This window comes from Nannobrachium achirus (assembly GCF_963921795.1).
Source record: "Nannobrachium achirus genome assembly, chromosome: 9".
Lineage (NCBI taxonomy): Eukaryota > Metazoa > Chordata > Actinopteri > Myctophiformes > Myctophidae > Nannobrachium > Nannobrachium achirus.
Window position 1 is genome coordinate 60,976,094 of NC_137818.1, and position 21,527 is coordinate 60,997,620.

At 43.5% G+C, this 21,527-nt stretch overlaps 2 protein-coding genes across 2 annotated transcripts in view; one reads left to right on the forward strand and one right to left on the reverse strand.

Annotated features, from left to right (window-relative positions):
* Positions 1-21,527, reverse strand: part of magixb (MAGI family member, X-linked b) — a gene marked incomplete at both ends in the record, with an annotated part of 157,562 nt that overhangs the window by 76,488 nt on the left and 59,547 nt on the right. The window lies entirely within an intron of this gene.
* LOC308291780 (kelch domain-containing protein 3-like) lies at positions 3,707-6,012 on the forward strand (the record flags this gene model as incomplete). The annotated part of the gene is made up of 3 exons (XM_080733913.1): positions 3,707-3,731; positions 4,235-4,898; positions 5,967-6,012. 3 exons carry the CDS (start codon positions 3,707-3,709, stop codon positions 6,010-6,012), a joined length of 735 nt encoding a protein of 244 aa, XP_080590039.1.

A 21,527-nucleotide genomic window follows, 5' to 3' on the forward strand; every position in this document is an offset into this window, starting at 1 on the left:
TTTAAATATAAATCCATGAATGTCTCTTTGTCTATCTGTGCTGGTTATTATGTTGTTAAACTAGAAAGATGCATTTGGAAATTGCAAGTGTGGTTGCCGTGACTCGAGTCACTCTGGCAAATGAATTCCGTCTTAAATTTTCCCCATTCAAGTCAATGGGGAAATGTATTCACTAATAAATGAATTGCCATATATGGAGATCTTGAGTCAGTCATTGTCCCTTTTATGCCCATATATGGACATCCCTGATGTCATCAATATTAAGCCCATATCTTGGAATGCCCATATATGGACATACTGTCAGTCTCATGTTGAGAATGGGAGAAGACCTATTATTTTCATTGTCCAGTACCTGGGAGACTAAACCTATAATGCATGGGTTCTCAACAGATCCTCTTCCGTGACCCTCAGGTCGTCTTTGGAGTCACTACAGAAGGACTGCCAAAGCTTTGTGTGACGGGAGCCTTTTTCTGTCTCAAAAAACAAAACCAAACAAAAAACACGCGTCAAAATGCATCTGGATGTGGATTTTGGCTGTGTAGTTCTTTTGGAGTTGTTGTCGGGCGAACAAAGAGTATTGCTGCTTGTTTGTGAGTCTTGTGACACACCAAATTGGATCTACAAGCTCAAAAAAGCGTTGCATTGCGTTGCGTTGTGTGCTTGTATATCTGCTATTTTCAAACATGTACTTTTACGTAAATGATTGATGCCAACACTTTCATACTTAAACTCAAGTACATTTTGAATTACGGACTTTTACTTGTATCAAAGTATTTATATATAGCAGTATAGATAGGTAAGTAATGAATTTGTGTATTTTTTCCACCACTGTGCAAAAGTATATAGGCTCTAATTTTATTAAAAGTAGCGCATTAAATCAATCGCATCTGTGTAGTTTCACTATGACTGACATGTAAAGACATATTTGGAATATTAGACCTTAATTGTCGAATGTTTAAGCATGTTCCAATAACATACTTTACTTTAATTTACTTCAAATCATCTCTGAACTTGGAGCCTTGGTGTCAGTGCAGACAGAGGCTCTGCTGCTGTAGTGCATCGTAGACTACAAGTGAAGCCCCGCCCAGTGGGAATCTCAGCACGGCCCTTCTGTCCTATTGGTCGGCAGTTTAACCCCACCCTTCTGTCTCATCACAGATCCTACTACTTACAGCTTGGCAGCTTCGCGGCAGTTCGCCTACAACTTACCCTTGCCTTGCCTCTTGCTTAGCTTAAGGCTGTCCTTAAGCCAAGAGGTTTGCAAGATGCCAAAAACAATGTGGCTTCCATAGGGAATGAATTGGATTCCACTCCTCTATATAATGGTGACGTCACCAAGAATGCTCCTTTCTGATTGGCTATGTTGACTGTAATAATTTTGCTGCTTCCTGATTGGCTATATTCACGCTATGTTTGTTCTGGACTAGAACAATAGTGTGGTTGCCCTACTGGAAACCACACTAACTAGAAAGAATGTGATTCTGGGAAATTGCAAGTGTGGTTGCCTACAGAGTATGTTGTCTGGATAGTCAAATTGTCATGTGAAGCTAGACCAATCCTCACGCTAGCACCATCCCCCATCGAACTCAATGGTAAATGGTGCATTTATATAGCGCTTTTTATCCAAAGCGCTTTACATAGATTGTGCATTACATTCACCCATTCACGCTCACATTCATACACCGGTGGCGGAGGAAACCATGCAACCTACTCACCGGGAGCAATTAGGGGTTCAGAGTCTTGCCCAAGGACCCTTCGACATTAACTCAGGGGGAGCCCGGATTCGAACTGGGAACACTTCGGGAACCCTTCGTGCTCTAATAACGATTTCTCTACCCCTGAGCTATGCCGCCCCTTTAATATGTATTTAATATGTATATTCTGGATTGTTTATCTAGAATAAAAATAAAGCTACTCTAGAACTATAATGTAGATAGATAGATAGATAGATAGATAGATACCTTTATTATCCCAAGGGGGAAAATTTGTTGCCCAGAGGCAGCACAGCAGTATAGGGTTATTTACAAAGTTACAGAGAAGTATGAAAAAGATAAAAGGAAAAAACAAGAACAGAGTACAGAGTACAGTAAGTACAGTAAGAGCAAGGTACAACAGGAAAGGGAACGAATAATATATATACATAAAGTGTCTTAAAGCACGACTATCAAAAAATAATACAGTGCCCAAATCAAAGTGACCATACAGTCAATGCTAGTTAGTGCAACAAGTATCTCTACATCATGTCAAACACAAGCAGAAATACTAAAAAGAAAAACTACTAACACAACCTAATAGTGCAGTGTCCAAAGGTCAGAGCGATAAAAACAACTAGCAAAAAAAGAATAAAAATAAACAAGAAAGGGTGATGTGGCAAGACGCACAAAAAAAACACCCTCCCTGGAAGGTCCTTAGAGGTCAAAGTCAGTGCAGATATAGTTCCAGTAAGGAAAAAAAAAGGCTACCATCGTCCTACGTTAGGAAGGTAGTCCTTGTCAATCGACCGTTGTGTGTCTCGTTGTACAGCTTGAGAGCAGCCGGTACAAAAGACTTTCCTAGTCTCTCGCATCTCCGCCCTGGGTAGACAAAACGGTCATTTCCTCTCTTACTCCAGTAACTGAAGATCTCAAGATGGAGGGGGTGGGAGGAGTTGTTCAAGATGGAGTCCAACTTCCTAGCCGTTCGCACCTTGGCAACTTCCTCCACCCCCTGCAGAGAGGACCCAACAACAGAGCCCGCTTTCCTCACCAGTCTATTTAGGTTAAAGGTGTCGCCCGCTCTGTTGTTGCCACCCCAGCAGGTTATTCCAAAAAAGAGGACACTTGCCATGACAGACTGGTAGAACATCTGTAGCATCCTATTGCACACGCCAAACGATCTCAGTCTTCTCAGGAAGAACAACCTGCTTTTCCCCTTGCTGTGAATCGCCTCCGCGTTGTTCGACCAGTCCAGTGAACTGTTCAGGTGCACTCCTAGGAATTTGTAGTTGTCCACAAACTCCACCACCTCTCCATTAATGGTGCTTGGCACCGGGGGGACTCTCTTGGAAGTGCGGAAGTCCACCACCATCTCCTTGGTCTTGCTCGCGTTGAGCCTGAGGTGGTTGGCCTCACTCCACTGCACAAAGTCCTTAACCACACCATCATGCTCAGCCGTGTTGTCACCCGAGATCTGGCTGACAGTGTCGTCTGAGAACTTCTGCAGGTGACAGGTCTTGGAGTTGAAGCGGAAGTCCGATGTGTAGAGAGTGAACAGGAAAGGTGAGAGCACAGTGCCCTGGGGGGCACCCGTATTGCTCACCAGCACATCAGACCGACAACTCTGCAGCCTCACGTACTGTGGTCTGCCTGAAAGGTAGTCTGTGATCCATGCCACCAAGCCCTTGTCCACCCCCATCAGCGCAAGCTTCTCTGCCAGCAGAGGAGGTTGGATAGTGTTGAAAGCACTGGAGAAGTCAAAAAACATGATTCTGACCGTGCAGCCCAGATCTTCCAAGTGGGTGAATGCCTTGTGGAGCATGTAGGTGATGGCATCGTCAACCCCAATGTCAGCCTGGTAGGCAAACTGAAGGGGGTCCAGGTGTTCACTGACCGCCGGTCTCAATTGGTTCAGTACCAGCCGTTCAAAGGCCTTCATGACTTGTGATGTCAGGGCAACTGGTCTGTAATCATTGAGGACCGAGGGACGGGTCTTCTTAGGCACCGGGACAATGCAGGAGGACTTCCAAAGTTGTGGTACCCTCCCCGTCCTCAGGGAGAGATTGAAGAGATACGTGAGGGGGACAGCGAGCTGCTTCAGCTAATGTGTTGCCCTCTAGGCAGCCACACTAATGGAAGCTGTATCCTTCTTAAAAGAACTGTGGGGGAGTGTCCAATTAAAGGCAAAACATTAAAATAAATTCATTTCCTTTAATATTTATCTTTATAACTTATATTTTACAATGGAAGCACACTTTTTCGGCTCCATATTTGGGTTGAAACGTTAACCAAATACAGAGATTCTAAGATATGATGCTACTGACTTCAATAGTAGTGATGTCATAGATGAATGATGTCATACACTGTATATATAAACTGTAGCGCACACACAATAAGACTCTTTGTGTTTGGTTTTTCTTTGGATTGTCAAATGTTGGCCTGTACAGTGAATCTCCGAGTATCCCCATATAATGGCTATAATCATGTTGCTATAGCAGTGGGACACAAAGTGTACACCTTTGGAGGTTGCTTTACGGAAGGTGGGAAACTTCAAGAAGATCAGCTTTATGTGTACGTCTTCAACACAGTGTCTCTGAGATGGATGAAGTTGCCTCCAGTGACGACTACAGGAGAAGAACGTCCTCTTGAGGTTCCCTGCATGCGCAGGCGCCACACTGGTGTGCTGATTGGAGATGTTGTCTACATATGGGGTGGAAAAGGTATGGAAGGTGAGCTTTGCAACAACATTCTTTATGCATTTGATGTCGACGCCCACAGATGGCTCAATGCTGAGGTTTCTGGGACCGTTCCAGAGGCGAGGTGGTGGCACTCAGCCTGTGTCTTGGGGAAAGTCATGTATGTCTATGGAGGATTTAACCAGCTGCCTGCATGCACTAATGACATCTACAAACTGGACACCACCTCAATGGTCTGGTCTTTAGTTAACACCAGAGGCCCTCTGCCTCGTGCCTCAGCAGGTCACTCTGCCACCATCATCGGGACAAAGATGTTTGTATTTGGCAGAGCAAGGGTTCGGGAGGACTTCTACAACAACATCAGAGTGTTTGACACAGAAACCAACTGCTGGCTCAGCACTCCTTCTTCTTCACAGTTTCTTCCAAAAGGACGTGTGTTTCATTCAGCCTTTGCCTACAATGGAGAGCTGTACATATTTGGTGGTAAGCCCTGGAATGAGAATGACAAGTGGACCATAAATGATAATATGTGGAAATTCAGTCCAGAGACCTTCTCCTGGAAGGAGGTTAAGCCCAAGGTGGATGACTCATTTTGGAGGATAGAGGGCTGCTGTTGCATGGTGGGAGATCGTGTCATCATCTATGGAGGACATAAAGGAGACTTACTAACCGATGATAACCTGTACATCTTGGACTTTAGTCCTAGTCTTAAGACATTATGCAAGCTGGCAGTTATTCAGCATGGTCTGGAGCAGTCAGAACTCCCTCATGACATCAGATGGGAACTGGCAGCCATGACCGACGATGACGTAAGACTGGGAACTGGCAGCCAGCTTTAACTTACTAACTGCCAGGATCAAACATAGCCTACTGTCCCTCGCTGCCAGGATATTTAGATGATTTTCCTACCTTTTGATGATGTCAAAGCGTGTCCATCGTGCCCATAACGCGTGCACAATGACAAGTTTGTGAAAGGCGCAATAATCCGACGCGTAAAAAAAGGAAAAATAGGGTCATACATGCAACCAAGATAACGATTTGCCCATGCGCTAATAGTGGACGGGCCAAAAGGAGGGACAAAGAGAGAGATGGGATGTTTACTGCACGTTTTAGAATGGGAGTCAATGGAGAAACTTGTGTTTGGCAGTATGAAATCATCAAAAAAGAAAGAAAAAAAAACTTGAGGAAACTCACGTTCGGTAACTGGTGTTAACTGCGAAACTAGAAAGATGCAATTGGAAATTGCAAGTCTGAGTCACTCTTGCAAATTTATTCTGTCTTACCATTCGGATTTTCCCGATTCAAGTCAATGGGGGAAATGTAGGCTGTTCAATAATAAATGGCCATATATGGAGAATGAGATCTCTGTGTCAGTCCTTGTCCCTTTTATGCCCACATATGGACATCCCTGATGTCATCAACATTAAGCTAATAACTTGGAATGCCCATATATGGACATAATGTGTCAGTCTTATGTTGAGAATGGGAGAAGACCTATGCTTTTCATTTTCCAGTACTTGGGAGAAGAAACCTATAAAGCATGGGTTCTCCACAGATCCTCTTCTGTGACCCCCAGGTCGTCTTCAGAGTTCCTACAGAAGGACCGCCAACGATTTGTGTGATGAGAACCTTTTTGTTTCTGTCTGAAAAAAAAAAAAAAGAATGCGGATCCAACATATTATTAGCAAAGCTAATTTGTAAACAAATCAAACGAACAACATAATTATAGCTAACACTTAATTTACATTGATCACAGTCGGACGAATCTATGATGCCAAATATGCAGCATCAATCGGAGGCATTTTAATCACTTAAAAGAAAAGATCCCTGTGAGACTTCAAATCTCTCAATGTTCTACAGACGTCGAAACAATGTGATGTGATGTGTTGTGTTTTTTCAGCTGTTTCAGAGACATCAGTGTTGTGCAAGTACAACACTACATTACTTTTCTTATAAAATGTGTCAAACTACGTTTTTTTTTTTTTTTTAAATGATTCTGAATCCAATCCTTGGACTAAAAACGGCAACCAAGCAACTGTGAAAAGAGATGACTCATCACTAAACCATAGTTTTGTGGGGGCCGTTTTTAGCCCAAGGAATGTAGAATAGAATAGAATCAAGTGTGTCCCAGATCTCACATGAGACTCCATACTTATCTGTTTGGTTTCAGGTGCACACAATGGTTAAACAGAGGACCAACAGACAGGTGTTTGGGAGTCAGGAAGGAACAGGTCTGCTTTCCAGTACTTGGACCATCATTTTACTATAATAAAAGGTTCCAATCCACTTAAATGCTCCAAAAACAGGGGGAGGCAGTAGCCTATAGACCATGATTACTGCATGTTTCCTTCTTTTTTTTTTTTGGAGCTGTGTGGAACACAAGCTCCCTATACGTGGCCGTGTGTGTGTCCGTGTCTGTCTGTCTGTCTGTCTGTCTGTCTGTATGTAGCCTCAAAGTTTGGCACGCTACTCCTCCCACAGTTTTTGCACCACACACTCGCGCCATATGTCAAATCGACCGGCTTACTCGGGAATCGTCTGCTAGTAACTTGCTAAGAGAAAGGTTCTATAGTTTAATTGATATTAATTTATTAGTGAATTAATTTTCCCCATTGACTTATAATGGGAATTGCAAAAACTCACATTCAAGTATTTTTCTCTCGTAAACCATAGGAGCTACAGTTTCACACCTCGGAGAGAAGATTCATAATGATTTTAAGAATGAATCCAAAAAAAATTACATCACTCGGCCTCATGGTGGCGCTATAACGGCCCACTTTGCGTTTTGCCCCGTAACTCTTGAACCGTAGATCGGAAAATTAAAATTCTTTTTTCCCTGGATTCCTTGGGTCAAGATGCATCTCCCCATATAGGCCACGCCCATTTGCGCCAGGATAGATTTTCCGCCATCTTGAATTTTCTCCAAAACACACTTTTTGCACCTTTTCCTACATATTTTCTTCAAATGTCACAAAAATCGGTACACATGATCCTGGGTGACCAGAGAGGTGCTACACACACACACACACACACACACACACACACACACACACACACACACACACACACACACACACACGCACACACACACACAGCTCCACTTCGAACAGAGGTTCGATTTTTTTTTTACTGTAAGGGTGCCTACCCGAGGTGACAAGGTGAAAACACGCGAGAAAACACGTCCACAACGTCACTTAAGGGAATCGAACCCGGGACCTCCTAGCTGTGCGGCGACAGCGCTACTGACAGCGCTATACTTTTGGCGCCGCTTTGCCGAGTCCATGTGATATTTAAGCACATGTACTTGATGCACAGCTCCTCCTAGTGGGTTAATACATTAACTGCAGGAACAATGAAAGGCCTCGGCAGCCCTCAGAGGTGGAAACTCTGGTTCTCAAGGACGAGAACGACACAAAGTCAACGCTGAACAGTTAACAGATTAGGCATTTAGCAGACGCTTTTAATCCAAAGCGATTTAGATAAGCAGGTAATAAATACATAAATATAATAAGCAACACTAGAAAAGAAAATTTCTAAGAAATGTTAAGTGTGCCTGCAGCTCGCTGTGCAACCTTGTGTAGCGGTTGGTGTTAGCATTAGCGTTACATTTTTTAACATTAGCATTTTTTGCATAAGCTTTAACATTATGGTTCTTCATATGACACCACCCACATGTCTGTACGACAAACGGTTCACGAGATAAAGGGTCACTTCCTGTTTGGTGAGGGGCACTTCCTGTTTGGCGAAATAGGCCCCAATTAAGGTTAAGGACTCTTAATCAAGTCATTTGATGCCACCCACGCGTCTGTACGACAAACAATTCACGAGATATAGGGTCACTTCCTGTTTGGTGAGGGGCACTTCCTGTTTGGCGAAATAGGCCCCAATTAAGGTTAAGGACTCTTAATCAAGTCATTTGACGCCACCCACGCGTATGTACGACAAACGGTTCACGAGAAAAAGGGTCACTTCCTGTTTGGGGAGGGGCACTTCCTGTTTGGCGAAATAGGCCCCAATTAACGCTTCCAGTGCCAGCCCCTAGAGGGCACCAAAGAATGCCAGGGTTTGTCCCATAGGCGAGCGCATTAGCATCCGGGGACTCACGTTGCAGTGACGCGCGTGCTCACGTTCGTGCACGTCATGGAAAGGTCCCGGATGAAAATGGCTACAGAATAGCTATTAGCATTTTGTCATTTAAAAGATCATTTTTAGGCGATTTCGCCGTAAATAAACCTCGCGCCACATCCCTAAAAACACAATCCAGAGATATGGGCCTCCAAAGATGTGGTTTTTCATTGGATTCGGCGGCGATTCGCGGCGCCGTTCGTGGCTAACGGCCGGCATGGCGGCCCCCGGATTTGGAACACTGGATTTTAAATTTAGGCTCAGGCTTCAGAAGGCCTCGGATCATTTTATTCATTTCATTAAAAAAGCCGAACATGTTCGGGATAGGCACACTGGACGTCGTTCCGGAAGCGGCGCTGAACATTTGGTGAACATTGGGGGGCTCAAAAATGTATTTTAAACCATTTTTAATGGAATATATCGTCGGACCATGTAAAATGGCTAGCTGGCTAGCGTAGGACGAGCCAGGACCACCCACGACTCTACAAGCAGCTCAGGGTAAGTCAATTAATAAAAAAAAAATTGGATTGGATTGAAATAAAGCCGAACATGTTCGGGATAGGCACAGAATGAGTTAAGGTTAAGGACTCTTAATCAAGTCATTTCACACCACCCACGCGTCTGCACGACAAACGGTTCACGAGATAAAGGGTCACTTCCTGTTTGGTGAGGGGCACTTCCTGTTTGGCGAAATAGGCCCCAATTAACTCATTTAATGCCACCCTTTCACCACTAGAGGGGGCCAAGTGTGCCACAGACAATCCCATAGAGATATGCTGGTATATGCAGAAGCCCTGCAGCCATGACTTGCCTAAACACTTTCCTTTGTGCATGTACAGGAAGAGGATGAAGTTAGCTTGAAGTTAGCTATTGGCTACCAAGCATTTTAAAAGCCTTATTTTCGTCAACTTAGCCATGATTAAACCTTGCACACCTCATGCATGGGAAAAAAACAGAGAAGAATGAGCTCTAAAAAATCCAATGCAATCCTGGATTGCATTGTTGTGGGTTTGTGCAGTTTGTTCACAGCTTTCAAACAAAAAAATCCGATTGGAAATCCGTTCAGGCATTCTTGAGATAATAGCCATTATGTTTTACACTGTTGTGAGCTTGGAGGTCTGCTACCTGAGTTGTATGGGGGTTGTATGGGGGTTAAACATGCAAAATCGCGATTGAAATCATGTTCACTAGTTTTGATGGGGTCCAAAAAAAAAATTCAAAAAAAAAATTTCAAAAAAAAATTTTTTTTTTTTTTTTTTTTTTTGAATCACGTGTATACACGTGATTGGCACTGTGGGATGCGCTAATATATCACGTGTATACACGTGATTGGCACAGAATGAGTTAAGGTTAAGGACTCTTAATCTTGTCATTTGACGCAACCCGCGCGTCTGTACGACAAACGGTTCACGAGATCAAGGGTCACTTCCTGTTTGGTGAGGGGCACTTCCTGTTTGGCGAAATAGGCCCCAATTAAGGTTAAGGACTCTTAATCTTGTCATTTGACGCAACCCACGCGTCTGTACGACAAACGGTTCACGAGATCAAGGGTCACTTCCTGTTTGGTGAGGGGCACTTCCTGTTTGGCGAAATAGGCCCCAATTAAGGTTAAGGACTCTTAATCTTGTCATTTGACGCAACCCGCGCGTCTGTACGACAAACGGTTCACGAGATCAAGGGTCACTTCCTGTTTGGTGAGGGGCACTTCCTGTTTGGCGAAATAGGCCCCAATTAAGGTTAAGGACTCTTAATCAAGTCATTTGATGCCATCCACGCGTCTGTACGACAAACGGTTCACAAGGTAAAGGGTCACTTCCTGTTTGGTGAGGGGCACTTCCTGTTTGGCGAAATAGGCCCCAATTAACTCATTCGTAGTTTACGGCCGAGGAGCCCGAATATTTTTCTATGTCTTTCACTGCTGGCTTCTCCTACCTGTTAACGCGGGCACTCATCCAATTCCCATCGTGCGCGATCGGACACTGCTATGCATCGTGTGTTCGCGTATTCCATCAGCTTCTCAAATCCGTTGAAATTTTGAAAATTGATCAATCCGTTCTCCATCTGTAAGCCGTGGTGTTTATACAGAAAGCTAACGGGCCAAAATAGAGGACGGACCATCCGCTTCCGGTTTAGGGTCTCAATGTTAAGTGGTCCGCTCAATAATGTGTCCGTGTAGAAACCGATCACGGAGCATTAGTTCCGGCCTATTTTAGTTCCGCTTCGATAAAAAAAATGTTTTTAATTAAGTTTATTAAATCTTCGGGTTCCTCGGGCATGGCAGGGAAGGGGGTACAAAGGGGTATTTTTTTGGCAGCATATGAGTTAAGGTCAAGGACTCTTAATCAAGTCATATGAAACCATCCACGCATCTGTACGACAAACGGTTCATGAGATGTAGAGGCACTTCCTGTTTGGCGAAAGGCACTTCCTGTTACAGAGGGGGCGGGGCTTAATCAATTACAGCTCATCCCTATTGGCCGGAAAAAGACCAAAGTTGTGAGTGCATTTTAAAGTTTAAATCACGTTGCTAGGCAAAAGTATGGCAGAGTTATGTGGCGCCAAAGTTTCTGGGGTTTTTTCGGAGTCCCCCATTCAAAGTCAATGGGGATTTTTGAGCGTAGTTTTTTACGAATTACGTTGCCATGGTAACGCGGATTGGAAAGAAAAGTAATAGCACACCATTCCCGGCCGAGCCGCACATTTTGATGTATATATTGCGGGGGTGGCGTAAATCTTGCGGCAGTTATTACGTGCCGAAATGTCCCCCATTCTAAGTCAATGGGGTTTTTGGGCGTAGTTTTTTGCGAATTACGTCGCCATGGTAACGCGGATCGGAAAAAAAAGTAATAGCAACCTATTCCCGGCCGAGCCGCATGTTTTGATGTATATATTGCGTGGGTGGGGTGAATTGTGCGGCAGTTATTACGAGCAGAAATTTGCAAGAACATGACTGACTTACTTACTGACTGACTTAAGTATGGCGGATTACAATAAGTGTTTTGCCATTGCATTGCATGGCAGGCACACTTAATTACAGTAAAATAACTACAAATGCAAAATTTAACTAAATGGTCACTTTAACAAGGTATTATAATTATATTCTCCACACTTGTATTCTCCCCATCTTGACAAAATGGTATATTCCCAGAATGTACTTCTTAAAATAAATGTATCATGCCTGTTGCTAAGGTATGGCAACATGACTGGTGTCTTGCACGCGCGCGAAGTAGCGTGTGCAAGACACCAGTCATGTTGCCATACCTTAGCTTTTTCTGAACTGACGCCACTGCTTGGACCCCTCCGTTTTTCCCTCAAGTCACACCAAGGGCTCTATTTTGATAGTCTTAAGTACCAGCTCTTATGCCTTAACTTAAAGGCCTGTCCATACTATCTCCGACCACCAAACTTTTTGTCGGAAAGGTCCGGTTCAACCACAAAATGACGTCACTCGCATCTTCTGAAAAGCATTACCCTGAATTAGAGTTCGGAAAGCTGCACGTCGGAAAGTCGGAACTCTCTGACGAAAGGTTCGGTGGTTGGAGACAGTATGGACAGGCCTTTAGGTTAAGGCATAAGAGCTGGTATTTAAGACAATCAAAATACAGCCCCACGTCACTTAGCAGAAAATAGCTATTTTCACAGAATGTTCACATAACGCCCAGAATAGGGATGCAGGGGTCATTGAGTTGGGTTCAAAGGGGTCCCCCCAAAACTTAGGAACAGTATAATTTCACTATTATTTCACCAGCTTGAATGCAAACTCCGAAACCATAACCTCCCTATTCTGGGGCAAACATTCTGTAGACAGGCTATTTTCAGCAAAGACATTTGGTGAAGAGGGGGAAAAGTCCCCCAGGGAGAAAATAGGGTTTAGGAATGTATAAGAATTCTTATTTCCCCCACTTACAGTATATACACAGTAGAAGTATGTACTACGGTAGATCTAATTATAACACATACTCTGTTCAAATGCGTGTCCACAGCCTATAATACATTATCAATTATTGAAAACCATGCCTGGAAAGACTTTTCAAGGACAAAACCACTGTGAAATCAATGTGTACAGGCATTAGGGATGGGACGATATGAAAATGTCATATCACGATTATTGTGACGAAAGAAATCGTGATTTACGACATTATCGCGATAATCAAAATCCATTATCCTGCGGCGGAACATTTGCCCAAAAATAGCTGATCTACAAGCTCACAACGTGTTGCGTTTGCGACGCGTTGTGAGCTTGTAGATCGGCTATTTTTTGGCAAAGACATTTGATAGAATGTGAAAATCGAACCTCTGTTCGAAGTGGAGCTGTGTGTGTGTGTGTGTGTGTGTGTGTGTGTGTGTGTGTGTGTGTGTGTGTGTGCAACAGCGCCCCTCCCTTAACATGTGTGGTCAGAAAAGGTTACTGCAGGCTACAGACAGACACGGAGACACGGAGACAGACAGACCCACACACACGGCCACGTATAGGGCAGCTCCAAAAAAGACATCAAGTGCGTATATTATAAGTACCTTTTTACCAATTCTAGAGGGTTTAAATGGTACCGGATATGCAGCTCAGCAAATAAAAGGTGAATTGATCCCAGTGCATGACAGAGGACGATATCGCGATATATTAAATCTCCACGATACGATTATCGTGAGTGTTTTTTATCAAGATAAACGATAATAATGCGTATCGTCCCATCCATAACAGGGATACCCATTAATGTGTCCCTTTGGCTCCAAAAGTCTATTGCACGCTCACAGATTGTGAGAGAGTGTACAAATGGAACCAAATGGAACCAAATGCACCAAAGGGTCCGTTTGATTCCATTTGTACACTCTCAGAGTTATGGTTGTCCTTGAAATTAAAACGTTTGTTGAGAACCATAGTCGGAGCCCTTAGGGATTTTTCGTGCTAATCAGTCTAAAAGCGCCAAATTTTGCACAGATGTAGCCCAGGGCATGCTCTAATGATTTAGCTAGGGCGCCCGAGTCGGTGACCTTCGGGGTCGCCAGAGCGGCCAAATCAAGTTGGGCTCCCATCGACTTTCTATACAGGAGGAAAATACCCAGAAAAACCTTTTTTCTGGGTATTTAAATAGGATGTGAGGGGTCTAACTAGGGGTTTGTCATGATGCTGAATCCATTGCAAGCATTTGTTTTGCACAAATAACATTCCTTGGGCTAAAAATGGTCCCAGAAAATGATGGTTTAGTGATGAAAAGTGATGGAAAGTGATTGTGAGTCATCACTTTTCACAGTTTTGTGGGCGTTTTCTGGGGCCATTTCTAGCCCAAGGAATGTTTTTTGTGGCCGCTGTGGCGACCCCGAAGGTCGCAAACTCGGGCGCCCTTGCTAAATCATTAGAGCAAGCCCTCGGCTACATCTGTGCAAAATGTGGCGCTTTTAGACTGATTAGCGCGAAATTACCATTCTACAGTATCTCCCTAAGGCCCCCGACTACCACCGGTATAGCAGTGTGATACAGTAAAAGCAGTTCTGGAAAGGGTTCCAAATGTGAAGGAACCGATTCCTCGACGTCGGATCCGGGTTCCTCCGTTTTCCGAATCCCAACCCTATACTGATCAAGCCAGTCTATTGAGTGATTTGTAATTCTCCCATTGCCCTCTAATGAGACCTCTGTCGTTTTGACCTTGAGATGAGCAAATCCTTCGCTGGGTATAAAATTAGCCGGCGGCCCAAACCCAGGAGGACACGTGTCCGTCCTTCTGCTAGTGAACCACACATCACAGCAGGACTCACACCCACCCAGATAGCACATAAAACCTGTGATTAATGCACTGCTTCCCTCAGCTACAATGACACACACACGCTTGCATAGGGCATGCACGTTTTTGTGTGTGTGTGTGTAGTCACACACACACACACTAGGGATGGGACGATATGAAAATGTCATATCACGATCATTGTGACAAAAGAAATCGCGATTTACGATAGTATCGCGATAATCAAAATCCATTATCTTGGGGTGGACCGTTTGCCAAAAAAAAGCCGAGATGCGACGCGTTGTGAGCTTGTAGATCGGCTATTTTTTGGCAAAGACATTTGATAGAGAGTGATTTTTTTTTCATCAAGTACCTATATTATAAGTACTTTTTACCAATTATAGAGGGTTTAAATGGTACCGGATATGCAGCTCGGCAAATAAAAAGTGAATTGATCCCAGTGCATGACGGAGGACGATATCACGATGAATTAAATCTCCACGATACGATTATCGTGAGTGTTTTTTTTATCACGATAAACGATAATATCGTGTATCGTGCCATCCCTAACGCACACACACTAGCACTGCAACATACACACAGATTGCAGCAATCTCTACAGTCTACACAATGTTTATTCACTCTGACAAGAGAACACATTGATAAAAATGTGTGTGTACACGTGCACGCACACACACACACACACACACACACACACACACACACACACACACACACACACACACACACACACACACACACACACACACAGTCACACACCATAAATGTCAAGCACGAGACCGCCTTAAGTCAGCCTGACCCCCTCTTCTCCAAGTCTATTTACAAACCCTAATCGGAAAGAGAAGATGAGTCACCATCTCTAATTAAACATCTGATCTGCAAATCTCCTGATGGTCTTTGACGTGTCTATAACTCTTCTACTCCCCCGGGGGGGAACGCACGTTATCTGCACTGCTGATATGGAGGGAGGCAGGGGATTCATTATCTATGCACCCTCCCTCCCCAGATATATATGACATGTCAGTGGGAAGAGTAGCGGGTAATATTGACATCTTCCTCCCTGTCGTTTTGCCCCGTAGGCGCCACGCCACGCTCTCTCAGGGGCGTCAATTGGATATGGCAGGGGTATGCAGCTGCCATACCCTGGGTTCAGGGAGGGGGAAATAAAAGTTACTTTTAAATATAAATCCATGAATGTAAAATGTAACAAAATGGTCACTTTAACACGGTATTGTAATTATATTCTCCACACTTGTATTCTCCCCATCTTGACAGAATGGTATATTCCCAGGTTCCGCAGGTCAGCTGCACAGGTGCAATGCATTATTGTTAATTGTGGCACGTTTACGCCAAGTTTAGCTCCCCTTGAAGGCTTGAACAACCATTCCAGGCTGCCATATCCAGCCCAAGAAACCGTAGAAACGGAGAAAAAAATTAAATTTACATTTATTTATTTTTTATATATAATTTTTTTCCCACGATTTTGTAACCCATTTTCACCCAGTGCCAATTGCCTATGTAATCCTGGGCTCTGCTCTCTCTCTGCCGCGCCTGGGGAGACAACGGACAAACCTCATGCTTCCTTCAATGCATGAGTAGTCCAAGTTGTTTCTTTTCACCTGACAGTGGGGATTTCCCTGGGATGGACATAGCACGTGGAAGGAACACGTTATTCCAACCAGTTCCTTTCCCCTCCATCAGGCGCCCCGGATGGCCAGGGGGAGGCATTATTGAGACCAGGATTACTGCATGTTTTTGTGAGGGTATCAACCCTAGGAGACACGGGGAGAACATGCAAACTCCACACAGAAAGGCCCTAACGCCAACCCCACTCCCATAAAATGTACTTCTTAAAATAAATGTATCGTGCCTGTTGCTAAGGTATGGCAACAGGCACGCGCGCCTTAGCGCGCGTGCAAGACACCAGTCATGTTGCCATACCTTAGCTTTTTCTGAACTGACGCCACTGCTCCCTGTCGTTTTGCCCGTAGGCGCCACCACACACGCCCTCTGATCCCACGGGGAGGGGGAAGAGGTTGAGACGTGGGGGGGAGTGACGGGTAATTACACAGGAGTGTATCAACACCCCAGAGTAAGCTGTCCATCAAGACCGGGGGCTACGCTAGATAGCTGCCCATGAATCCTTCCAGTGAAAATGTCGGAGAGCCGTCCGCCTGCCAAGCGCACGCAGGCATATTAGAATAACCAAAACGATTTGTGTCTCGGAGTGATTTCCGCGGAGACAATTACAGAACGCCAGTCCGCAGCAGAGCTCAAGCTGCTGTCCTCCACGGTTTCCATTATGACCCGTCTTTGTCTGAGGCATCAGGCGGAGTGTCAGACACGCACACGTGCAAGAGCCACACTTTACCTAGGGATGGGACGATATGAGAATGTCATATCACGATTATTGTGACCATCGCGATTCACGATATTATCGCGATAATCCAAATATCACCAACATCCATTATCCTGTGGCGGAACATTTGCCAAAAAAAATAGCAGATCTACAAGCTGTAGATCGGCTATTTTTTGGCAAAGACATTTGGTAGAGAGTGAAAAAAAGACGAATATTATAAGTGCCTTTTACCAATCATAGAGGGTTTAAATGGTACCGGATATGCAGCTCGGCAAATAAAAGGTGAATTGATCCCAGTGCATGACAGAAGACAATATCATGATAAATTAAATCTCCACGATACGATTATCGTGAGTGTTTTCTTTTTCACGATAATATCGCGTATCGTCCCATCCCTCGTCCGCGGGAACATTTTTTTCTTCTTTTTACAAATACAATATAGCCTTTTCATAACGTATCAAGAATATAATTATTTCATAAGTCGATAAAATCTAAGATTTTTTTTGACAGGTGCAGCATGGGAAAAAGTAGCTTGAAATCAAATAATGACTGTTAAGGGCTTGACATACAGTATTCTTAGTTGTGTGTGTGCTGTCACACACCGAAAATAGCAGATCTAAAACTTAAGCGCAATACGTTGTTGCACTGTGATGCGAGCTTGTAGATCGGCGGTTTCGGTGCGAGACACCGGCATGCAACGAAGTATGAATCCAGCTTTAAGATCATTAATATTAAATATTAAGAAAGGGTTTCAATTTAATAGATATAACTGTAATGCCTTCTTATATACTATATGCAGTATACTGTACTATACATTGTTGTGTGGAGGTAGAATATTGTCACTGTCGGGCAGAAACCTCGTATCTCCAAGATTCAAATTTGTATTTTTTTTTCCGCAAAGTAAAGCCCTGCTTCATCATACAAGGCTGTCGCACAAAAGTAGTGAAAACAGCCGATCTACAAGCACACAACGCCTCGCCCCGCGAGGCGTTGTGTGCTTGTAGATCGGCTGTTTTCACTAGTTTAAATCATTTTAAAAATGATAAACACAAAACGAACGGTTTTGGATATACAAGGTTTCTACCCGACAATGACGATATGCTTGTGGTCAAAACATGTCCAGACTCAACCAGGCTGAGAGCGACTAAAAATGGTGATATACTTACTGTACAGTATGTGAAAATGTTGATATTCACATACTGTACAATGCTGTATATAAGCCGAGCAAACAAAATATAGGACAAAATGGAAAACATCGTAGTTAGCAGTTTGCAAACAGGAAGCAAAAAGGCATCTCTACAACAGGAACACGTTATCTTTCGTCAACGTTATCTCCATACGCCAGTCCTCATTAATGCTAACTATAGGACAGTAATTGCGGTCAACTCACTCTGGGTCTCAGAGGAGAGGATCGTGGAGGACTCCACAATGGACCTCATCAGCAGGGAGTTCGAGCTAATGGAAACTACAGCCTCTATCTTCCTGGAAAGTTGTAGCCACAGTTGTGGGATCAATAAACAACAAACAAGACTAAAGAGCCTAAAACAGGGTTCCCCAATAGGCGGCCCGCGGGCCATTTTCGGCCTGCGGGGGGCTACTGTCTGGCCCCCACCAACCCCAGTAATAATGGTGGTATAAGAGCAGCAACAACACTAGTATATCGTCATTGTTGGGTGGAAACCTCGTATCTCAAAATGTGTACGTTCTTTCACAAAGTAAAGCCCTGCTTCATCATACGAGGCCGTCGCACAAAAGTAGTAGAAAACAGCAGATCTACAAGCGGTGCGAGGCGTTGTGTGCTTGTAGATCGACTGTTTTCACTAGTTTAAATCGTTTTTAAAATGATAAATGCAAAACGAACGGTTTTGGACATACAAGATTTTCACCTGATAACGACGGTATCTGACCTGTCACTGGAGTAGCGGGAACGCCACCGTCGCCCCCTGTAACGTTGTGGCCCTCGGCTTGGTACCCTAGACATAATTCGGCCCTTGGGGAAAACTAATCGGCCATGCTGCTCATTACAGAAGTGCTTTGAAACGATTAACATTGTATCTTTAGACCCAATGTTTATCAATGTTTTAAAACAGAAAACAAGTAACTGGACTAGAAGAAATGCCAAGAGTCACCTAAATCAGAAGGGCTCATTTAGTTGGGGCGAGTCCGATACTTCCGTGACCACGAGTGCAATTAAGGTCCGTTTCTCAGTGGTTTTGTCAACTATGAAGGTTAAATAACAAACTGAGCTCCCATGTCCCTCGCAAAAATGCGGGCAAAATGTTTGACAGCTAGGGTAATTTTCAGTCTCGTTCACTTACTATACACCATACTATAAAGGAGAAAATCTGCTTTAAGTTGGATGTGAGGGGTCAAACTTTGCTCTCGTGGTCACGGAAGTATCGGATTCGCCACAACTAATTAGTTCATGAAATATCTTGGAAACTATCTCTGCGTTTACATTTTGGCCTGAGGGTGGCGCTACTGTGCATGAATGGACATAGCGTGATTAAAATTAGAGCCCTGCAAGGGACATGTTTTCTTAGTCCCACTCCCATTGGATTTCTAACCATTTCTTTCCAGTCATGGTTTCATTTGTGACTGCCTGCAGTTAACCCATTTAGGGCCTAGAATTATTGAATGCTTTAACCAGTGAAAAATAGCAGATATACAAGCTCACAGCGCGGCACCGAGTGCCGCGCTGCGAGCTTGTAGATCTGCTAAAAAGTCGTGAAAATGTGTGCAAATCTTTAAGCGAACGTTTGTAACTCAAATTTTGCTTCTGGGGGGGTCCCTCGAACTAGATATTTTTTTTGAGATGGGGGTCCGTGGCCAAATAAATATCAGTTTGGGGGTCCTTCTAACTGAGCTCCAGTTAAGTGAAAAGGACCTTTTCTTTGACGATGGCTGGCCAGATTGCTGACATAGAAACATAGGTTTTTCAAAAAGCCTTAGAAGGATTCAAAAGACACTTATAGAATCGGGTCAAAATTCTAATTTTCACGATTTTTCAAAAATAGCAGATCTACAAGCTCGCAGCGCGGCACTCGGTGCCGCGCTGTGAGCTTGTATATGTGCTATTTTTTTTTATAGTTGAAGCATAAAATAATGATACACAATATAATGTGTACCCGTTCTAAATGGGTTAACTTCTGAACGGCTGCTCCTCGCCTGCAGCAAAATACGAGTAGCGTCTAGTCCAGCTGAGGCCCGCAATATTACCATTGGGGACCAAAATAAATTGCTGACAGAAACGTAGAATGTGTGAGAGAGAGAGAGAGAGAGACAGAGACACAGAGAGGAAGATAGAGAGACAGAGAGATAGGGCTCTCACAATATGACATTTTACATGACGATTAATTGTCACTCAAATAATTGCGATCAACGATTTAATTGTGCTTTGGTCGTTGACAATCACATTTCCCTGTGGCTTGTAGGCTTTGAAGTTGCACATGGCAGATATGACATATAACCTAAATATACAAAGAAATGTAAGCCATTTACCATTCGAGGTCGTGGGTTGTTGGCTGATTTACCACTGTTTCAGGGTTGTGGCACGAGGCGAAGCCGAGTAAATTGCTTTTCTACCACTTTTACCATATAAATAAAAGAAAACACAGTTGTAACTTGCAAGGATCTTTAGTTACAATCATTAATTGTTTCAGTGGGCGGGGTCCATGAGCCAACTCAAGGTTGTTGACTGATTTACCACTGTTTTAAGCCAATCAGAATCCAGTATTTGAACATGTGACCACAAAAAGTGGTAGAATACTTATTTGACAACGTTATACTTAGCCGATCTAAAAGCTAGATCTGCTATTTCCACTATTTTTTTAAACGTTTAAAAATATGAACAATTCAACATGTAAACGATTATGATGACAAAATAATTGCGATTATGTCAATTAATTGTGATTAGACGATTATGTAATAATTGTGACAGCCCTACAGAGAGACAACCATTTCAGCACCGCGGACAGCGACACAGTGCACTGGCCTTACTCCTCAACAGCTGGTGATTAGTAGCCTCCTTTGAACAACTTATCCACTTGGATCTATTAACAACTGACTGACATAATAAAGAGGATCATCAAACATGCCCAATTGAATACCATTCTTGTTCACCAAATGCTTTTGGGAAGGTCGGACTCAGCGGCTGGGTTAATGCGTAATCTATAAGTATGACTGTTTTTTTTTCTTTTTTTTTTTTCTTTACTTTACTATATTTTTGTATTTGTGAATTCTTATATCTTTGTTCTTCTCTTTTTGTTTCTGTATAAAATTGCTGATATTGTGATTGTTGTGATATTGTTCTGTCCAAAGATATATCTTACGATAAATGCAAGAACTCTCTGCGTGCGTGTGTGTGTGTAATGTGTAATGGCGTATCTCGAGAACCGTTCGTCCCACTGGCTTCAGATTCGGCACGCGCGTTGCCCGCCGCGGAGTGCAGTGCCCGGCCTCGACCCGACACGATGCATGGTTTTGAGGGAACGGGCGTGAAACGTTCTGAATCTCCGTATGCGGAGCTGATTGTTGACATCAGGCTGTTCTGGAGGAACCGGCGCAAGCACTGACTCATTGTGACATCACTTCACAAAAGGCTCTGCATGCCACATGAGTCAACGAAAAATCTCTGTGAGTGTGTATGTACCGGTATGTATATACTTGTTAATTATATCTTCATATGTACAGTATATGTACAAATCTGAAAAGCAATAAAAAATGTTAATCACCAAAGAATTAGATGCATACTATACATGTGTTTGTAACAAGGTTTCTAAATAACGTTCTCCTCTGCCTTTAGCCATAAGATGAAAGTGTTTACATCGGACCTGCCTTGCTTTGCTTTTGATTTGTAACCTCCTGCTTTGAGTTTCTTTTCAACTTAGTTTGTTGTCTCCGTGCTGTGCTCCATGCT